General features: G+C 44.3%; 1 protein-coding gene across 1 annotated transcript in view; it reads left to right on the top strand.

Annotated features, from left to right (window-relative positions):
* Positions 1 to 14,737: 14,737 nt before the first annotated feature.
* Caprin1 (cell cycle associated protein 1) overlaps positions 14,738 to 19,947 on the top strand; it is a 33,404-nt gene continuing 28,194 nt past the window's right edge. The window contains exons 1-2 of the mRNA XM_048443641.3: positions 14,738 to 14,883; positions 15,394 to 15,603. Of these exons, the coding sequence (XP_048299598.1) occupies positions 15,394 to 15,603 (210 nt within the window). The 5' untranslated portion in view covers positions 14,738 to 14,883. The remainder of the gene's footprint in view (positions 14,884 to 15,393; positions 15,604 to 19,947) is intronic.

Consider the following 19,947-nt stretch of genomic DNA (forward strand, 5'->3'; position numbering starts at 1 on the left):
ACCTCTGCACTCTGATCTTCAGGCAAGCTTTATTTGTTAAAACGTAAACAAAATACCACCACAGGAAGTGTGCTCTTTGGCTATGATGGCTCGGTGTCACAGGCTTAGGATCCAAACGTTTCCTCTCTTACCCACCTCTTAGCTCATACAAGGGTAAGTCGTTCTGATTGGTGTCAACATTTTTATTCTCAGAGGCAAAGCCCTAATGGCTTTGTGACTTGCAGATTGTTTCTGCCCAACTCTGCTGCATGAGAGGTCCGAGGGCCTGTGGTAGCACAGACGGGAAAGCAGAGCCCTACCCAGTCCCGAGATATCTGAAGCCTGCATGTGGGATCACGCTTTGTCTACGAGGCATCATTGCCTCTGTTGATCTTTAATCAATGTCCTTAATTCTCGCTTAGGTTCAGTGTTTGCCTCTTTCCCTGACCACTAATTCAACTTAGAAACTTCAAGAATCAGAGACTGCATGTTCATTTCCCAGCCACCCAGACCCAAATAATCATACATAAACTATATTAATTACAACACTGTTTGGCTAATGACTCAGGTGTATTTCTAGTTAGCTCTTGCATCTTGAATTAACCCATTTCTCTTAATCTGTGTATCGCCACGAGGCTGTGTCTTACTGGTAAGGTTCTGGCGTCTTTCTCATTCTGCAACTACAGAATGTCTGCCTGACTCTGCCTTCTTTCCTCCTCTATCTCTGCTTGGATTTCCCACTTTGCTATATTCTGCCCTTTCATGGGCCAAAGCAGCTTCTTTACTAACCAATAGCAATAAAATATATTCACAACATACAGAGGGGAATCTCACACAATGGCTCAGTAGTTAATAGCACTGTCTGCTCTTCCAGAGGACTCAGGTTCACTTCCCAGCACCCACAGGACAGCTCACATTTGTCTATAACTCCAGGACTCAATATCTTAACCCAGATATACAGGCAAAACATAAATGTACATAAAATAAATTTTAAAGAGACATGCTATAAATCCCTACATTTGAGATAAAAGGCCATTTAATAAAAAATAAACTACTTTAAAAAAAGAAAGAAATTTCAAGAATCGTAGAAGTGGGTCAGGTGTGGTGGCGCACGCCTTTAATCCCAGCACTTGAGAGGCAGAGGCAGGCAAATCTCTGTGAGTTTGAGGCCAACCTGATCTACATTCTAGTTGATTGTTTACTCTTTCGGCTTTTTGGGGGGACCCGTCACCCAGTTTTCGAATAAATCACACACAAGAGTCCTATTCTTACTTATGAATGCCCGGCCTTGACTTGTTTCTTGTCAGCTTTCCTTAAGTTATCCCATCTACCTCTTGCCTCTGGGCTTTTATCGTTCTCTATTTCTATATACTTCTCTTTTTATTTATTTTTTATTGCTTTATAAATAATACCATTCAAAATTTCCACTTGCTCTCCTCCTCCCATTTCCCTCCCACTCCCCCACTCGCCCTTCCTGCTCCCCCTCCAGTCCTAAGGGAGGGCAGGGTACCTGCCCTGTGGGAAGTCCAAGGCCCTCCCCTCCTCCAACCAGGCTTAGGAAGGTATGCATCCAAATAGACTAGGATCCCAAAGAGCCAGTACATGCAGTAGAGACAAATCCCAGTGCCCCCTCATTATTATTATCATTGCCCCTCAGTCTGCCCCAATTGTCAGCCACATTCAGAGGGTCCAGTTTGAGCCCATGCTCGTTCAGTCCCAGTCCAGCTGGCTTTGGTGAGCTCCCATTAGATCAGGCACACTGTCTCACTGTGTGGACCAACCGCTCACGGTCCTGACTTACTTGCTCATATTCTCCCTCCTTCTGCTCTTCAACTGGACCTTGGGAGCTCAGTCCAGTTTTGCCTGGTGATCTTGTCTGCTTCCAATTTAAATTTAAATTTCCAATTTAGCCGGGCGGTGGTGGTGCACGCCTTTAATCCTAGCACTCTGGAGGCAGAGGCAGGCAGATCTCTGTGAGTTCGCGGCCAGCCTGGTCTACAAGAGCTAGTTCCAGGACAGGCACCAAAAACTACAGAGAAACCCTGTCTCAAAAATCAATAATAATAATAATAAGAATAATAATAATAAATAAATTTCCAATTTAGCCACAAATAGCATAAAGTATCTTGGAGTAACACTATTTCCTCTATAGTATCTTCAGCACCTGAGATTCTTTCTTCTATCTCTTGTATTCTGTTGGTTGTACTTGTCTCTGTAGTTCCTGTTCATTTACCCAGATTTTCCATATCCAGCCATCCCTTGGTTTGTGTTTCCTTTATTACCTCCATTTCGGTCTTCAAGTCTTAAACTGTTTCCTTTACCTGTTTGATTGCTTTTTCTTGGTTTTCTTGGGTATGTTTGAGGGATTTATTAATTTCTTCTAACTTTTTTTTAGTCTTCTCCTCCATTTCTTTAAGGGAGTTTTTCACTTCCTATTGAAGGGTCTCCATCATTTTCACAAGGTTACGTTTAAAGTTGATTTCTTCTACTTCTTCTGGGTTAGTATGTTCAAGTCTTCCTGTTGTGTGTTCATTGGATTCTGGTGTTATCATGTTGCTTTTCAGGATGTTGAAGGAATTCTTGCATTGGCGCCTGCCCATCTCTTCCTCTTCGGATCCCCTCAGCAAGGGGCAGGGTTTCTTACCGGGTTCCAAACACCTTGCAGACAGAAAAAGCGGGCTCTCCGGATCCCCTCAGGAGGGGAGCAGGCCCTATATACCTCTCTTTACATCTTTCTCCGTGACTGTGTGGCTGGTGGTTGATCCCTGACATCCTCCCCTCCTTATTCTCTCTTGCTCCTTCCTCTTTCTCCTCCCAGATTTCTCCTCCAATTTTTTCTTTCTGCCTGCCAGCCCTGCCCATCCTTTCTCCTGCCTCACTATTGGTCGTTCAGCTGTCTATTAGACCATCAGGTTTTAGATAGGAAAGTAACACAGCTTCACAGAGTTAAACAAATGCAACACAAAAGAGTGCAGCACATCTTTGCATCATTAAAACAAATGTTCCATCTACATGGGAAGTACAAAGTAGAAAAATACAAGATCTCCAAGTAAATTGGGAGCATGGGGACCCTGGGGGAGGATTGCAGAGGGGAGGGGAGAGGCAGGGAGGGGAGCAGAGAAAATGTAGAGCTCAATAAATATCAGTCAATCAATAAATAAAATATTAGCAAACAGAAAAAACCACAAATGTTTCACAGAATAAACAAATGTAACACACCTTAAAATAATATTCTACAACACTACACTTCATAGTGAATTTAGGGACAGCCAGGACTGTGTAGAGAGACCCTGTTCCAAAAAAACAAAAAAAAGCAAAACAACAAAACCAAACCAAAAATAACAAGCAAACAAACAAAACACCCACTGAAGTCATCTCTCTAACCCTGAAAAGCAAGGTGCTTAGAATCCGGGACCCATGAACCAAGAGTCAAAGGCTAAGTGTTAGAAACTGTGAATTGTCTACAGAATTTTATGCATGCATTTCTCCCTGAGATGTCTAAAGGTTTCATGAGAACATCAGGGAAATATGTTTCCACAGCAAGGGTAACACCATGCTTTCTTTTTAATGTGTCCAGTTTCTTTGATTAAACATTATGTAGACTCATCCACATTGTAAAATATACCAGTGATCTACCCATTTCTCAGATACCTGATCTTGAAGTAGTAAGTGCATGGCTGCCAGAGGCATTGTGTTTAGATGAGGAAGAAAGTTTCTGGCCCTTCCTCCTGTTCTCTGTAAGCAGTGTCTAATGGGGGATGACCAGCCTGTCCACTGTGAAAACAAGGAGGACCAGCAGAAAATGTGGTTTCATAGCACACTACTGTCACCTTCTGCTACTTTAAATTTTTTTCTTGTTGGGAATGGTAGTTCATGACTTTAATCCCAGTGTTTCGGAGGTGAAGGAGGTGAATTCAAGACCAGCCTGGTCTACAAGGAAAGTTCCAGTCTAGTCGGGGTTGCACAGAGAGACCCAGTCTCAAATAATTTATTCTTCCTGTAAGTGTTTTTCTTGCTCTGACAATTTTACGTTTTTTAAGTTTCTTAAGAGAACTGGAAAGATGACTTAGCAATTAAGAACAGTGGCTGCTCTTTCCAGACTCCAAGCTTTCACATGGCAGCTTACAGCTGTCTGTAACTCCAATTCCAAGGGACCCAACATCCCTTTCTAGTTTCTTTTATTTATTTATTTATCTATTTATTCATTCATTCATTCATTTATAAAAAATTTTCACTTCTAGTTTCTTTTATTTATTTATTTATTTATCTATTTATTCATTCATTCATTCATTTATAAAAATTTTCACTTCCTCCCCTCCTCCCAATACCCTCCCAATCCCCCCACTCCCTCTCCTCCTCCCTCTCCAGTCCCAAGAGCAGTCAAGGCTTCCTGCCCCATGGGAAGTCCAAGTTCCTCCCCTCCTCCCAATACTCTCCTAACTCCTTTTCTAGTTTCTAAGGACACTGTACACACGGTGCACAGAAATCCATGCAAGCAAAATATACATAAAAAGTAAAAATAAGTAAAAATTTTAAAATCACATGTATCTTCTGACTGCGGTTGTCAAGCTTGCAGTAGCAGCATCGCTATAAGGCCCAGTGGTCCTATAGAACATCTAATGCATAGGACTGGCTACTCTAGTCAATTAGATACCCAGGGTTGGGTCCAAAGGCAGTGATTTCATTTTTTTTTAATTTTATTTTTTGAAAATTTTTCGAGACAGGGTTTTTCTGTGCAACAGTCCTGGCTGTCCTGGAGATCATGTTGTAGACCAGGCTGGCCTCAAACTCACAGAGATCCACCAGCTTCTGCCTCCCAAATGCTGAGATTAAAGGCGTGCCCTACCACTGCTTGGCTCAATTTTGTTTTTATTTTCTTACTGATGAGGGTGTTTTGCCTGCACGTATGTCTGGTACTTAAAGAAGCCAGAAGGTGTTGGGTTCCTTGGAACTGGAGTTACAGATGGTTATTGTTATGCCCAGATCACGGAGTACCCCCAAATCCAACCAGGAGACTGAGTCCTGTATATAAAAGCAAAGAGCTTTTTATTCTTACACAAGTTTGCAAATTTGGTTTCTCCATGTGTCCAACAGAGTGGAGGGATCGGAGAGCCCCGCGTTCAGTTGGAGTTGAGTTTTTATAGTAGCAAAGGTGGGGGTGAGGGATTTCTAAGGTTTAGGACCCCTGATTGGCTGACATTTGTCTAGGGGTGTCCTGGTGAAAAACGATGGGTGTGTGCTGTCAGGTGATCCTATCTACAACAGTTGGAACATTCGGAATTTCCTCTGGATGGTCTGTTCCTGGGTGGTGCCTGGGTAGTCTCAGTTTGTGGTCTTTTATCGGAACCAGGTATTGCCTCAGGGTAAACTCCTAAGGCTCAGGCCTCTATTGACCTTGTCATGGCTGGGTCTGATAGTTGTGAGCCCCCAAGTGGGTGCTGGAAATTGAATCCAGGTCTCAGGAAGAATAACATCCAGTGCTCTTAACCTGTGAGCCATCCCTACAGCACAAGCAGTGCTTTTAAGGGGGCCCGGAGTGTGTGATCTCTTCTGGTCTTCACCCCACCCCACCCCACCGTCTCTCCTACTTGCTGAGCCACCGTTCTTTCCTTAAACATCCCTTCGCCATTCTGTGTACATTCTTCTGCCAAGGGATCTCTCTCGACAGTTTCTCTCCCACCTTGTAATCTGTTTGCTTCTTTCCTGTACCAGTCACTCGAGTTTGCAATCACGGTGCAGTGATTGTCACCATCTCCATTTGACAGTTCCTTACAGCACTCACTGGGAAGAGAGATGAACTGATAGCATCGGAAGAAAAACCTTGGTTTGAATATTTTGGTCGCTGGTTTTGTAAAAATGCTTTAATACATGCAACTTCCTCTAGTGAACAGAGATTCGCAAACTTAGGTGTGCAAAAAGGATTTTTACATTTTCTGTTTGCATTTGTTTTTGGAGACAGGGTCTCTCTGTCCTGGAACTCCCTATTTAGGTCAGGGTGGAACTCACAGAGATCCCCCTGCCTCTCCTTCCCTAGTGCTGGGTTTAAAGGTTTGTGCTGCCACAGCCTGGCTTGAACCCAAGTTTGTTGGGTTTTTTGTTTGTTAGTTTGTTTGTTTGTTTTGCTTCAAGATTTCTCTGTGTAGCTCTGAGCATGAGTTTTTTAAAATGTGTTGTCCTCAAGTGCCAAATTTGGGGATATAGATGCAATGTCTGGATGGAACCTGGGAGTCTCAATTTTAATAAGAATACTAGGTGATTCGAAGGCTTTGGCTCACACACCTCTTTCATTGTAAATTCTACCTCCCACTGAAAACCATGTACAAGACTTTCACGTTAAGTTCTTATACTATTAAAGTTAAAAAGTTATTAATGAGTTGGGGCGGTGGTAGCACATGCCTTTAATCCCAGCACCACCATCACCTGGCTTACATGCTTTTTAAAAATGAGTTGCCATGGTTGTGGTGGTTTTTTGTTTGTTTGTTTGGTTTTGGTTTTTTGAGACAGGGTTTCTCTGTAGCTTTGGAGTCTGTCCTGGAACTAGCTCTTGTAGACCAGGCTGGCCTCGAACTCACAGAGATCTGCCTGCCTCTGTCTCCCAAATGCTGGGATTAAAGGCATGCACCACCACCGCCCAGTGGTTGTGGTGTCTTTTTACAGCAACAGAACACTGACTAAGACAGTCTCTAAGTGCTTTCTCTTTTGCCCATGTCATTTCAATGTTTTTTTTTAACTGTAAAATGTTAATGATAAACATTTTTTTCCCTTCTTGAAATGAAACCGGCATTCCCAACCCTGGCATTCCTGACATTTTGCTCCAATAATAGTAGGATTTTTTGTTTGTTTGTTTTTTGGTATACTGTATGATGTTTAGAAGCACCTTTGACCTCCATCTACTGGGTACAATTAACATCACTCCCTCCAATTGTGTCACCAAAAAATACATACATTGCCAGACATCCCTAAGGAGCAAAGTCACCATAGACAGACAAGCACTAAAGTAGAACCATGAAGTGAAAACTAAGTCATCACAGTAACTACATGGACGAGTTCAGTGCCTCTGGCCAAAGTGTTTCTTATTATATTGAACACAGTGTGTAACTCCTAAGAGTGTTCCTGAAGGAACAGCAGTATTGCCCTCTGTTGGCTTGATCCTGAGTTGCCTGCTGAGGAGGAAGCCAAGTGCCCACATAGATCCCTCTAGGGAGGCAAACTCGCTCCTGTGGGGTCACCCAGCACACTGGGTCCAGGACTCCACCCACTATGTCCTTGAGGAGTTCTCAGAAGAAATGAAGCTCAGATTCCCAGAATATCCTAAAATCTGCCTGAAGGCACCTCATGCAGCTCCAGCTGGGAAACCTACATTATCTTGAAGATCGTGGTTCGTGCTGTAGTGATCCCAGCTGTCTAGTTGCTTCCCAGAAATCCTAGGACCTTGGAAAAAAAAGAAAAATATCTTCCTTTGAAGGAGACCACTAGGGAGGACCCCTTCAAAACTTGTAGGGCCTGTACCATCCCACAAACACACCTGTGCTGTGTTCCTTGACTACTGACAGAGTCTATAGACCCTCGGCTCTGCCTCTACCTCCACCCTGGCTTTGCTGGTTCTGCTTTGACTTTTTGTTTGTTGTTTTTGTTTATCTCTGTAGCTTTGGAGCCAGTCGTGGAACTAGCTCTTGTAGAACAGGTTGGCCTCGAACTCACAGAGATCCGCCTGCCTCTGCCTCCCAAGTGCTGGGATTAAAGGTATGGACCACCACTGCTTTGACCTTGAAGGGCCAGGAGGCTTGCCGGGAGTTTCCTCTATGGTGTGTTCAATGTTGAGATCCCTAAGGTTCCTGAGAAACCCTGGGCTCTAGCCCACACTTCTCTGGAGTCCCTCCCATGGTGGTGAAGCGAACATGAAAGATGTCTGAGACCCAGACATTGAACTGGATGAGTGGTGTGGCCACAAGAGCCAAGTCTGAAACTGCAGAACAGTTCGGTCTTCTGGTCAAATGAAATAAAGTTAGGCTGGTTAGACTTTCTCTTCTTTATACTGTCCCTCAAATGGAACAAGACACATCTTCACTGACTGTATCAGGGTGGGTATTACTGGCCCTTAATCATGTTGTAAACTGGTCATGTTGGTCTTTCTAGATTACTAGGGGTGAGAACAACTTTTGCTCTGCACTAGCCATGAGAGATATAGGTCCCACAGGATACGACTGACCTTGAGCTGTCCCTTTGCAGCTTCCCTCTTTGGGTGACTTGGAGCTCAGCCACCAGCCAATCTGTGTAGAGGCTTTGGGCTTTCTCTTCAGCTCTTTAGAAAGTCTGAAAAGAGAATTCAGAGCTGGGTATAGCTGGACCCTTGAGGAAGAAGGTGAACATGGAGGCTGTGGGGTCTGAAATGTGAAGAAGGGAGGGAGCCGTAGTTGAGTTGAGCACAAATATGGGGATCATTAAACATCTCTTCTTCAGTTGACATGCTGGCCAATGGGGCACTGCTGCTGGGGCAAAGGGGGTATATTTCACGGTGTGGTCCAGATGCCACTAACTTAGGGTTCATGGTCTCTGGTTGCTTGCATGGGGGCAGGGAATGAGTGCGTTTGTCGCCTGCATTTGTTTCTTTCAAAATGATCAACACAGTGTGGTCACCCTGGGATTTTGGCTGAAAGATTCCATTCCCATGAGCACTTTGCATTACTCTTGTAGAGTTCAGACAGCTTTTCTCATGTGCCAAAAAAACCTGTAGAGCTGAAGGCAGCTTTCACTGTGAGCTGGGATATTATGCTTTCACGAGACCACTCCCAGGGAGGTGCTGGGAGTGGAAAGATGTAGAATGTCTAACAATTTTTCTGGGGAGGTGACCTGTTTTTCTTTTCCTCAATATGGTAGAAAGTATGGTTTTGAAGACTGCCCTGTCCACCTCCATAGGCCAATGGACTTTATATTTTCAATTCAAGGGAGAAGCAAGGGGTGTGGGAAAGGATTGGTAAATAAATGCCGGTGAGGTGAGTGTTTGGTTATGGTATCAGACAGAGGGTGCCAGCCTGACAGGAACAGATAAAGACACGGGGTAGGGGAGGGGTATGTTGTCTGTTCAATCTCTTATGCTGTCAAACCTGCGAGCAGGGACACAGATAATTCTGTGTGGAGCACACTTGAAGAATGTCAATCCTTTGTGAAGAACAAACCAGGCAGTGTAAGAGAAAACTGGGATTTAATTTCAAACCATCCATTAAAGAATAAAATAGCAGTGTGCTGGGCTCAGAGTAGATCCTCAGCTCTATAGAAACTAGGATTGACAGCACGTGCCTGCAAAGTCAGCACTTGGGAACTGAGCAAGGACCAAAAGTTCAGCTTAGGGACAGAGAGAAGAGTCAGTGTTTAAGAGGTACCACTGTTTTTTCAGAGGACTTGAGCTCTTGTCCTAGCACTTGCATTGGGCTACTCAAAAATCTCTGTACCTCTAGTTCCAAGGTAGTTGATGTTCTTTTCTGATCTCCATTGGTACTTACACTCACATGCATATGCTTATACACACAGACGCACACTCATACCCATATTTAAAAATATTGTCCCTCAAAAATCTCAAGGTCACCATCCTTCGCTACATAGTAAGTTTGAGGCCAGCCCAGACTACTTAAGACCCTGTCTCACAAACAGAAACAATAGCATTTGGGAAAATTAAAAAACAAAAATCAAACAAACCTTATTCTGAACATACTGCATCTTTCTCTACAAAATGCGAAGTTCTTTATCCAGGAATAACATAATTAAGAAAGGTATACTTAAGAAAATATATATTGAAAAGAATATTCTTTAGGCTAAGACAGCAAAGAGACAGTACAGATCAATTGTGGTAACTAGTATCAAATTGATGTATTAATATGGAGGAAGTACATTTATTTACAAAATATTTGTGGCAGGCATGATATCGCTTCTGAAAACACAAGAGCTGAAAAGGCTGAGCTTAGGTTAAATGGTAGCTCGTGGACCAGGATTAAATTGACTGAATTAGTAGGACAGGGTTATTAGGAAAAGTATACTAGAAATACTTCCGATTTGTATTAAAATGACTGAAAGCAGTTGAGCGTGTAAGAGCCTTGTTTGTACATGCAATGAGGATCATACTTCATCAGGTCGCTCACTGCCAAGCTGAAACAAAGATGTACTTGATGAAAAATCTTTCTCCCTACACATGAACTTGACATCACTCAGAATTTGGTAGGCTGGGGAAGGACTGCCAAGAGTTTATGTCCAACCTGGGCTACAGAGTGAGTTCAAGGCTAGCCTAGGCTGCATAGTGATGCTGTGTGTTTGTGTGTGTGTAAAATAACTGATCAAAGAGGGGGGAAAGGCATTAGTTAGCAGCTGATTCAAATTGAAGAATCTGGACTAATTTTACTGAAGCTATTTAAGAACTTCTGTTAGTCAATGTTACTGTGGAAACATCAGAAAGTTGTGGCCTCAGGGATGAAGTGAGTATCTGCTGGGGAAATCTGGGTTGTTAAAATGCACGATTGTGGCCAGGCGGGTGCTGGTGCACACCTTTAATCCCAGCATTTGGGAGACAAAGACAAGTGGATCTCTGTGAATTTGAAGCCAGCCTGGTCTACAAGAGCTAGTTCCAGGACAGGCTCCAAAGCTACAGAGAAACCCTGTCTCGAAAAACAAAAACAAGCAAATATACAAACAAAAAATAGGGTGCAACTTTCCCTTAAACGTATTGGTTTTCCTGGACTTGCTACTGCAAGAATATCAGAACAGAAAGAAAAAGGGGAATTAAGATGAAAGATTATGGAAAGTGAAACAGTCATATGTGTTCACCAAATATTCTGAGTACACTGAGTTTTCCAACCAGGTTTCTGACAGAATGTCATAGTGTCTCAGGTAACTCTGGTATGTGTTGCATGTCTGGAGACTTTGACGTCTATAGCCAGCCGTGGTGATATGCGCCTGTATTTTCATCTTTGGAGACTTTGGTAGGATTATGAGTTCAAACTGACCTGAGCTACACAGTGAGATCCTGTCTTAACATCCTTCATTCCCCACTACCAGAGATCGCTCTGGCAGCCTTACAGTATCAAAATCTGTACTTTTCAGAGAATCAAAAGATTCTCTGGCAGTTTACTGGGCAACCGCTATGAACAGAGCCCTCTGTTGAACTGTGGTATGTTTCAAGGTAGGGACTTGAAAACTTCCATTACAGAAGAGGGAGTGGAGGTATTTTAGATTTGCTACTTTTTGAAGGGACTGTGTGTATGTGTGGACATGCACATTCTACCACAAGCATACGAAGGGCAGAAATCAGCTTGCTGGACTCCATTTTCTCTTTCAACCATGAGGTTCTTGGGGACCAAATTCAGGTTGTCGGGCTTAGAGCAAGTGTTTTTTCCCACTGACCCATCTTGCTGGCTTGTATTTTAGATGTTGCACACTGTCACAGTGACTCAGCTCTGGTTTGCTCTGGCATGAAAGTCACCATAGGAAATGCACGAATGGATATAGATATGTTCCACTAAATCTTTATAAAAACAGATGGATCTGGAAGATGGTTTAAGGGGTAATGAGTCTCTGTCCTGACAGTCAGCTCCCAAGTAATGACATGGAGACTTACAATGAAAGCTCAGCCTATGGCTGAGACTTGTTTCTAACTAGCTCTTATAAATTAACTCGTATTTTTATTAGCTATATTCTACCACATGGCTTTTACTTGTAGCTCATTCTGTGTGTCCAACTTGTTCCAAGTCTGGCTGGCTTTCTGCCTATCATCTCTCCAGAGTCCTCCCTGTGCCTGGAAGTCCTGCCTATACCTCCTGCCTAGATACTGGCCATTTAGCTCTTTATTAAACCAACTAGAAGGCACGTTGGCAAAATACACATATTCACAGTGTACAAAGAGATTATTTCACAACATTAATGGGTAGAATCATTTACTTTGCAAGCAAAGGGACCTGAGTTTGAATCCCAACTACCCATGTTAAATTTGAGCATAGATGTGTCTGTAATCCCAGCATTGGGGGCAAAGTCAGAAGAATCTGGAGAGTCCTCTGGCTTCCAGCCTAGCCAAAACAAAAACAGTGAGTTTCCCTTACAGTCACAAGGCAATATGGTAAAGAGTAGAGAAGACAATGTTCCTGCTCTGGCCTCTACATGTGTGGGCACAGCGAAGCTGTACACACATGCATGCAGTACATACACACACTTAAAACCATAAAACAAAAATAGATGGAGGACCACTTGATCAGAGCCATGCTCCTTTGCCCACCAAGCCATCTTGCTGGCCCTGGTTCTCATACTTCGGTATCCCTCAGAACTATACTATCACATCAGATTGCTGGGCCCCATGCCAGAGGTTTCTGATCCTGTAGGTCTGTGGATGGTTTGTCTACTGTAGTATTTAGTGTCTGATATCTAACACACTGGTCAAGTTCTGCAGAATCAATTTTTCAAAAGTCTAAAGAGTTTGTTAAAGTGAAGGCTAATTTAGTAGGTTTGGCTTGAAAGTCAGAGAGTGATAGTGACATTGGTTGGTCTGAATATACTTGAAGTTACAAGTAGCTAAGGATCATAACCCTCTATAGGCATCAGAATATTTTTTTTAATCATAGTCTAAATACAGTTTAATCTTCAAGTCTCATCTTAGGCTAACTTTTGCTCTTCTCATACCTGACGTACAACTGGATAGCAAATCTTTTGATTCTACTCTCACAAGGTCAAATGAACCCAACCCTCATCACCACCTTACTGGTCCACAATTACAATGTATAGTGAATCTAACTCACCTTGCAGTTTTGCCTGGTTTTGGTTACACCTCTGTCGCTTGCTGATTTGATTAGCCCATTCCCTGGTTTCCTGGCTTCTGCTTTTACCTCTCACCTCCACCACACACTTGAAATTTTTATATAGCAGTGATTTTTTTGTCTCCCCTCCCCACCTGGTTTTTTGGTAGCTTTGGTGTCTGTCCTGGAACTAACTCCGTAGACAGGCTGGCCTCGAACTCACAGAAACCCACCTGCCTCTGCCTCCTGAGTGCTGGGATTAAAGGTGTGTGCTGCCACCACTGCCTGGCAGCAGTGATTTTTTTTCTATTTTGTTTTTTTTTCTATTTTTTTTTTTATTTTTGAGACAGGGTTTCTCTCTGTAGCCTTGGTTACTCTGGAACTTGCTGTGTAGACCAGGCTGATCTTATAACTTATTGAGACCAACCTGCCTCTGCCTCCCAAGCCCAAGTGCGCCACCACCCACTGCATAAGAGTGATTTAAACACAAGAGGATGAAATGAACATCCCCTCTCACTCAGCAGATACTGGTCAGGCCCCTTCTATGTCTATTTCCCACTCCTTGCTCTAGCCACTGTTGGACCCATTAGGACTTTTTTCCTTGACCGGATCTCATCATGCAGCTCTTGCTTGGGCTGAACTCACTGTGTAGACGAGGCTAGTCTTCAACCCAAAGAGGCCTACCTGCCTCTCCCACTCCACTGCTGGTATTAAAGGCAGGGGTGCCCATGTGAGGTTCCTGTTAGGTCCTGGTAAATGATGCTCCCTTTAGTTTTAGAAAAGTCTCTTCCAAGCCTTGTTTCCTTCAGTCCTTGCTCATAAGTCCCCAGGAAGGTTCTTGCTAGCCACCTTTTCCTTCCTTCACTTTCCTGTAACTTGTGCACGCCATTCCCTACAAACTCCGTATCCAGTCAGTAGTTTTGTTCACCATTCCTAATACAGAAGAGTTCCTAGCACATCAGATGTCCAATAAATATTCAGACGTACAGAGTACAGACTTTACAGTTAACTGGAGTATCTCAAGGCCACAGGCTGCTGTTGTTCCTCCAGGAAACGGGCCTGCTGGTATTATTCATTTTAATCCCTAGAGAAGAGTAACTTTGGTAGAATCCTCTTCTAAATCTTTTCATGGAATTTAAATTATAAGTTGGTCATTTGCTGTTGTCATACAACACTACACTGAATTTTCCATGGATCATATTCCTTTTAGGACATTTTTCTAGAGCACTCATTTTCTACTCATTGTCCATCCTCGCTTTGCCCACCTCGCAACCCACGGAAAAATTCTCTTATAGAAAACTTCCAACCCCATCTAGCACAGTCTTTGATGTTTTGGGTAAAATCTAAAAAAAAGTGTGTGTGAAAGCTGAGAAACTCAGGCCCTGGGCCTACTTGTTATCTCAGGGTAGGTGAAGATGGCTTTAAACACGACCTAGGGAATTTTAGCACATCAAAAAGCCTCTAAGGATGCTCATTTTCCAGGGATTCTACAGAAAATGCCTAGGTTACTGGATGACTTATGTGGCCATTTGTCTTCATTCAGCCCTTTCAGGGTGTTTGCTTGCTGTGCATATAGATGGAATTCTGGAAGCTGGAATTACACCACCACCCCACGCATCCCTTACTTTCATAAACCTTTGCCTCCTCCAACCCCCACCACCCCCAAATAAGGGCTCAACAAGCGGCAATCCCCGGCTCCGGAGCCTGCTGCCTGACACCTATTGTCCCCGTTTGGGTGTCAAGTGATTTTGCCTGAAGGACCCCAGTTTAGATTACACTCAAAAACTCAAATCACGGCAGCAGTGTCCTCTGTGAGCGTACTGTCCAGCTCTGCAGATCGGCAGGACCCCGGCGTAGAGGTTCCGGCCAGGTGGAGACGCGGTCCTACGATCTTTCCTGACAGGCGTTCACGTCGGGCAGCCCCAGCGGCTTGAAGGCCCCCGCCCTCCCCCTCCGAGCGGTGGCTGGCTAAGTCCCTCCCGCGCCGGCTCTTGTCCCACTAGGAGCAGCTCAGTGCAGCGGGGACAGGGCGAAGCGGTCTGCGCCCACGGAGCGCACGCCTCTGCTCGCAACGCAGCACCACCCTTGCCCCCGTCGGCTGCCCACTCCACACGTCCAGCGGCTCCGCGCGCGCACGGTGAGCGCCATCCCGGACCGAGGCGCCGAAGGGGAAGAGGGCCGCTGCGCCTGAGTGTCCTTTTTACCTTCGGGGCGGCCCGAGCGGCGGCAGGGGCTCGCTCCAGCCTTCCCCACCCCCACCCCGCTCACTCCAGTGCCCTCCTCCACCCCTGGCCCTGACCTCTGTCCCTCTCGCTCTCGCCAGGCAACGGGTGCCGCCCGACCCGATGGGGACCGTTGCCCTGGCGGTTGGCGGCGACCGTGCCAGGCCCCGCCCCCGGCGCGAGCTCGGTGCCCCGGGGCGGGCGGGCAGGGGGAGGGGCGGGCGTCCGGGCGCCCCGCTGGCGGGTCGCGCGCGTGCCCGCGGGCCCCTTCCTGCCGGCGGCGCGCGCCTCCCCTTCCCCCACCACGCGCGCAGCCTTTCGCCCGCCTGCTGCGCGTTTTGTCCCGCGTCTCACCCCGTCCGTCTCCTGACTCGCTGCTCTTGTCCTTCCCTCCCGCTTTTTTCTCCTCTCTTGTCGGTCTAAAGATGCCCTCGGCCACCAGCCACAGCGGAAGCGGCAGCAAGTCGTCGGGACCGCCGCCGCCGTCCGGGTCCTCCGGGAGTGAGGCGGCGGCCGGGGCAGCTGCGCCGGCTTCTCAGCACCCGGCAACCGGCACCGGCGCGGTCCAGACCGAAGCCATGAAGCAGATTCTCGGGGTGATCGACAAGAAACTTCGGAACCTGGAGAAAAAAAAGGTGCGAGGAGATAACGGAGAGGGAGGTCTTGTGACCCCGGCACGCCTGTCTCCGCGGTGGACGGAGTTTGGTGCCCAGAAAACGGGCGCCTCGGGGAGGTGCCTGTCACCTGACACGAACGCGGCGCTGCCTCTAGGCCTCGGTTACTCACATCACGCCGCATCGGGCCTTACCTCCCGGTAACGGGCTGCCTAGGTGTTGGGGCCCCTTGCCGGGCCATACCGGAGGCCACGGGGAAGAAACAGAGTACCTGCTCAGCCGATCGCCTCGAGGCCCATGCCCTGTAGCAGTGGCGTTTGCCCCTTAACACGCCTCGAGGCCGGCGGAATGGCTCTGGCCCCTCTTCCCAGGGAGAGATGTCTGTCAGCCCTGAACTAGGGTCGCAGGCCCGTCAGGCCCGTTTCGGGCCGGGCTTCGCTTGGGTACCCCCACCCCCTTCTGATGGGCTCCCTACATTTCCCCCTTTGTTTCGATTGTCTGGGTGCTCCGAACGTTACGCTCAGCCTAGTCACGAGGTGTTTTTTTTTTCTTTTTCTTTTTCTTTTTTTTTTTTGCAGCGACTTTTAATTTTAATTTATTTTGTTGCTGCTGCAGCATACTAAAGGGGCCGGGGGCTCATCTTCGATTGCACGCCTTCGAGGGTGGATCTAGATTAGACTGGAGTAGACTGCCTCCGGGTCTCTCGGCACATGGAGTATCTAACATGGCGGCGGCTGCGGGAGAGGGAAACGCTGTACAGGAGCTGCATTGTGAGCACAAAGCGAAAGCAGAGGGGGAGGGCAGAGACCTAACAGCCGCCCCGCCTAGCCCCCCCCCCCAAAAAAATCGAGCCACACCCACTCAGTTTTTGGCTTTAATATTTAGACATTCTGGGCCACACGGTGAGATTACTTAAGTCCGTTTTATGTGTTTTATGCTTTTAGTGCAGGACTGTATACCAACGCAGTTGATTTGAAGGGTCTCGGTAGAAGTGAATTTCTATCTTAAGAAAAGTAGTGGGAAAGGACAAGCAGATGAGTAGTACAGTAAAAACGGAGGTAATTCCCTGGGACTGTTAGGCTAACTTGGCCTTTTACCGTAAGTAAAATGTAGCTTTGACACCTTATGCCTGCCCATCTTCAGGACATTTTCAATTTTGAAAAATTCCGGTGAAGATTGTTATTTATAGTCATTCACAGGGTAGGATTGAGAGAGGAATATTGGCTTAAATCTGAGCTGTAGAAAGTTGGTAAAAAACATGACATTTTATGTCTTAGCTTGATAACTTATCTGCTGACTTTCCCTTTTTAGTACATTCCCCCTTGTTACTTTTCTGTCTCAGTGTTGAAGATTGTTACTTTTTAAAAAATTTAATTTCCCAGACTTTATTTGCAATTGAGAATATACATTAATTTGAGATATCAAGCTCTTCTGAAAATTATTTTGTTATACAGGTGCTTTCTTAGTAATTGGAAAAAGTATTAAAATAGTGAAAGCATCATAAGCTACATTTACATGGAATTTTATGCCAGCATTTTTTGATAATTGCTATGTGAGTTTTTGCCACCCTGTGTGAAACTGAGTCAAGTTATCTTAAAGTTTCTTAATGCGGTAAGCAATACTATTGGCTGATGTTCCAAATGGTTTAATTTTGGGGGCTTTTTGGCCTTCTAGTATAGAAACCAACGTGAACTTCAGTGTTGTAATATTAAGTATAGTTGTTAGTGACTGTAAAATCTTCAAATATGTTCATTAAAAAACAATACTGAGGGGCTGGATCAATGACCAGAGGTTAAGGGCGTTGACTGCTCTTCCAGAGGTCCCGAGTTCAGTTCTCAGCACCACATGGTGGCTCACAACCATCTATAATGAGATCTCCTGGTCGGTGGTGGCACCAGCCTTTAATTCCAGAAGAGGGAGAGGTCCGGTGGATCTCTTTCTACAGAGTTAGTTCCAGGACAACTAGGGCTGTTACATAGAGAAACCCTGTCTTGAAAAACAAACAAACAAAGCGCAAAACAATGGTGAGTAGCAGTCATTGTTTTTACTAGGTGTTTAAAGGGATTTGATAAACACGACACAGAAATCTTGATTAAAGGGCCTGTGAAGGCTTGGACCACGACTGGCCACCTATGTTTAGGTGTAAATATTTGAATTCTTTCCACCAGAGAAATGCTATCACCTGAACATGCCTTTAATCCCAGCACTCAGGAAACAGGGGCAGGATCTATAGAGTGAATTATAGGACAGCCAAGGGGCTGTTGCAAAACTTTGCCTCAAAAAAGAGTAATGTAATTATTGTTAAAGATATTATAGACTCAGATAACCTAATGGTTTAACAGACAACAAAAATACATAAAAGTATTTTGTATCAGATTTTTTTTGTCTCAGTGTTTTGTTTGCTAAATATCAGTGAAAAGATTATAATCCACAGTTACTCACTAGACTATTGATGTGGCTTTTAATGGCCACAGATGCTTAAGGCATTGGAGGCATTGGATTTTCTACTAACATAAACACACACATCTGGTTTTTACTTTTCTTTCTTTCTATTACTGGATGATTTGTCCTGTGAGAGCTTTTCAATGATTGGGTTTTTTTTTTTTTTTTTTTTTTTTTTTTTTGGGAGATGGATCTTCTCTGTGTAGCCCTGGCTGTCATGAAACTTGCCCCTTAGACCAGGATAGCCTTAAACTCACAGAGATTGACCGGCTTCTGCTTCCCAAGTGCCTGGCAGGATTGAGCTTTTGCAATTTGTAATGGAACTAAAGTAGGGTTTACTCTATGAATCTCTTTTAATACTTTAGAAACTAATGCAATAGCCATTTTTTTAAATTTAGCAATTTATATTTGTTTCTTCCCTATTCATACTACACCATGCTAGACCAAGAAGGTATCTTGACAAAAGTTACCAGTGGATAATGTAGTATCAGTTTAAACCTGAGACCTGATACAATTTTATTTCATTTAAGAAAACTAAGGTTGTTAATTTCTGCCATTAGAGGAAAATTATTTTCTGTCCAGTGAGAATGCTTACCATTGGTGAAATATGTAGTTCAGCCTAATAAATGTCTTCGTCATTTTTAAAGTTTGGGCTAATAATAAAAAGTATATCAGTGTTGAACAATAAAAGTACATTTATAATATAGAGAATCAAATGCAAACGTAAAATCCTTTGAAATTTGATTTAAACAAAGTACAATGCTGAGTTGAGGGACTTATTGCCTAGTTTCCTTTGAGTACAGAACTGGGTCTTAGACTATATTAGACTATAAAAGATATTTGGAAACGAAGTCTGAATTTTAAGACACTCATCTGGTAGCTTAAGTTGTAATCAGTTTTGGCCAGGCGGTGGTGGCACATGTCTTTAATCCCAGCGCTTGAGAGGCAGAGGCAGGCGGATCTCTGAGTTTGAGGCCAGCCTGGTCTACCAGAGCTACTTCCAGGGCAGACTTCAAAGCTACAGAGAAATCTTGTCTCTGGAAAAAAAAAAAAAGATATAATCAGTTTGGATGTGAGGGATGTTTTTAATAGATGGCATTTAAAACGACTGGCAGTTCTGCTAGGTGAAAGGTTAGCATTCTCTTGCTTTAAAAAAATGATTTGTAACCAAAATTGATAAGAAAAAGTATATTTTTACACTATTCTCTAAAGCAGTACTGCTCAATCTGAGAGTCACAACCCCTGGGAGACTGTTGAATAGCCAGCCCTTCAATGGGGTCACATAAGATCCTTGGGAATCAGATATTTACATTACAACTCCAATAGTAGCAAAATTACAGTTACTAAGTAGCAGTGAAAATAGTGTATGATTGGGGGTGACCACACATGAGGAACTGTACTAAAGGGTTGCAGCTTTAGGAAGGTTGAGAACCACTGCTTTATGAATGTTATATCTTTATAGCTAATATTGTTCATTAAAAATAGTGAAACTAAGCTGGGTGGTAGTGGTGCATGTCTTTAATCCCAGTACTTGGGAGGCAGAGTTCAAGTTTGAGGCCAACCTGGTCTACAAAGCGAGTTCCAGGACAGGTTCCAAAGCTACAGAGAAACCCTGTCTTGAGAAAACAAAACAAAATAATAAAAAAAGACTAACTTTTCTAGGTCTACAATGTCTCTCTTAGAATCTTTGATGCATCTGTTGTACAGGGTTTGTGTTAAGTGTTTTGACAGATACTCATTCTTTAAACTTTTATAGGTAAAAAAATTTTTCCTGGGAGAATGTAATTTTCTTTTAACATTTCAGATTTCTGGTGAATTAGCTTCTTCATTGATTTGCAAGATCTATTCATCTGCAATGCAGAGGCTAAAGTTACTTGATTTTGTGTTTCTTAGAAAAAAAGCTATAATGTTTAATTTGGGAGC

The sequence above is a fragment of the Myodes glareolus genome, chromosome 10, assembly GCF_982192425.1.
Source record: "Myodes glareolus chromosome 10, mMyoGla1.1, whole genome shotgun sequence".
Classification (NCBI taxonomy): Eukaryota; Metazoa; Chordata; class Mammalia; order Rodentia; family Cricetidae; genus Myodes; species Myodes glareolus.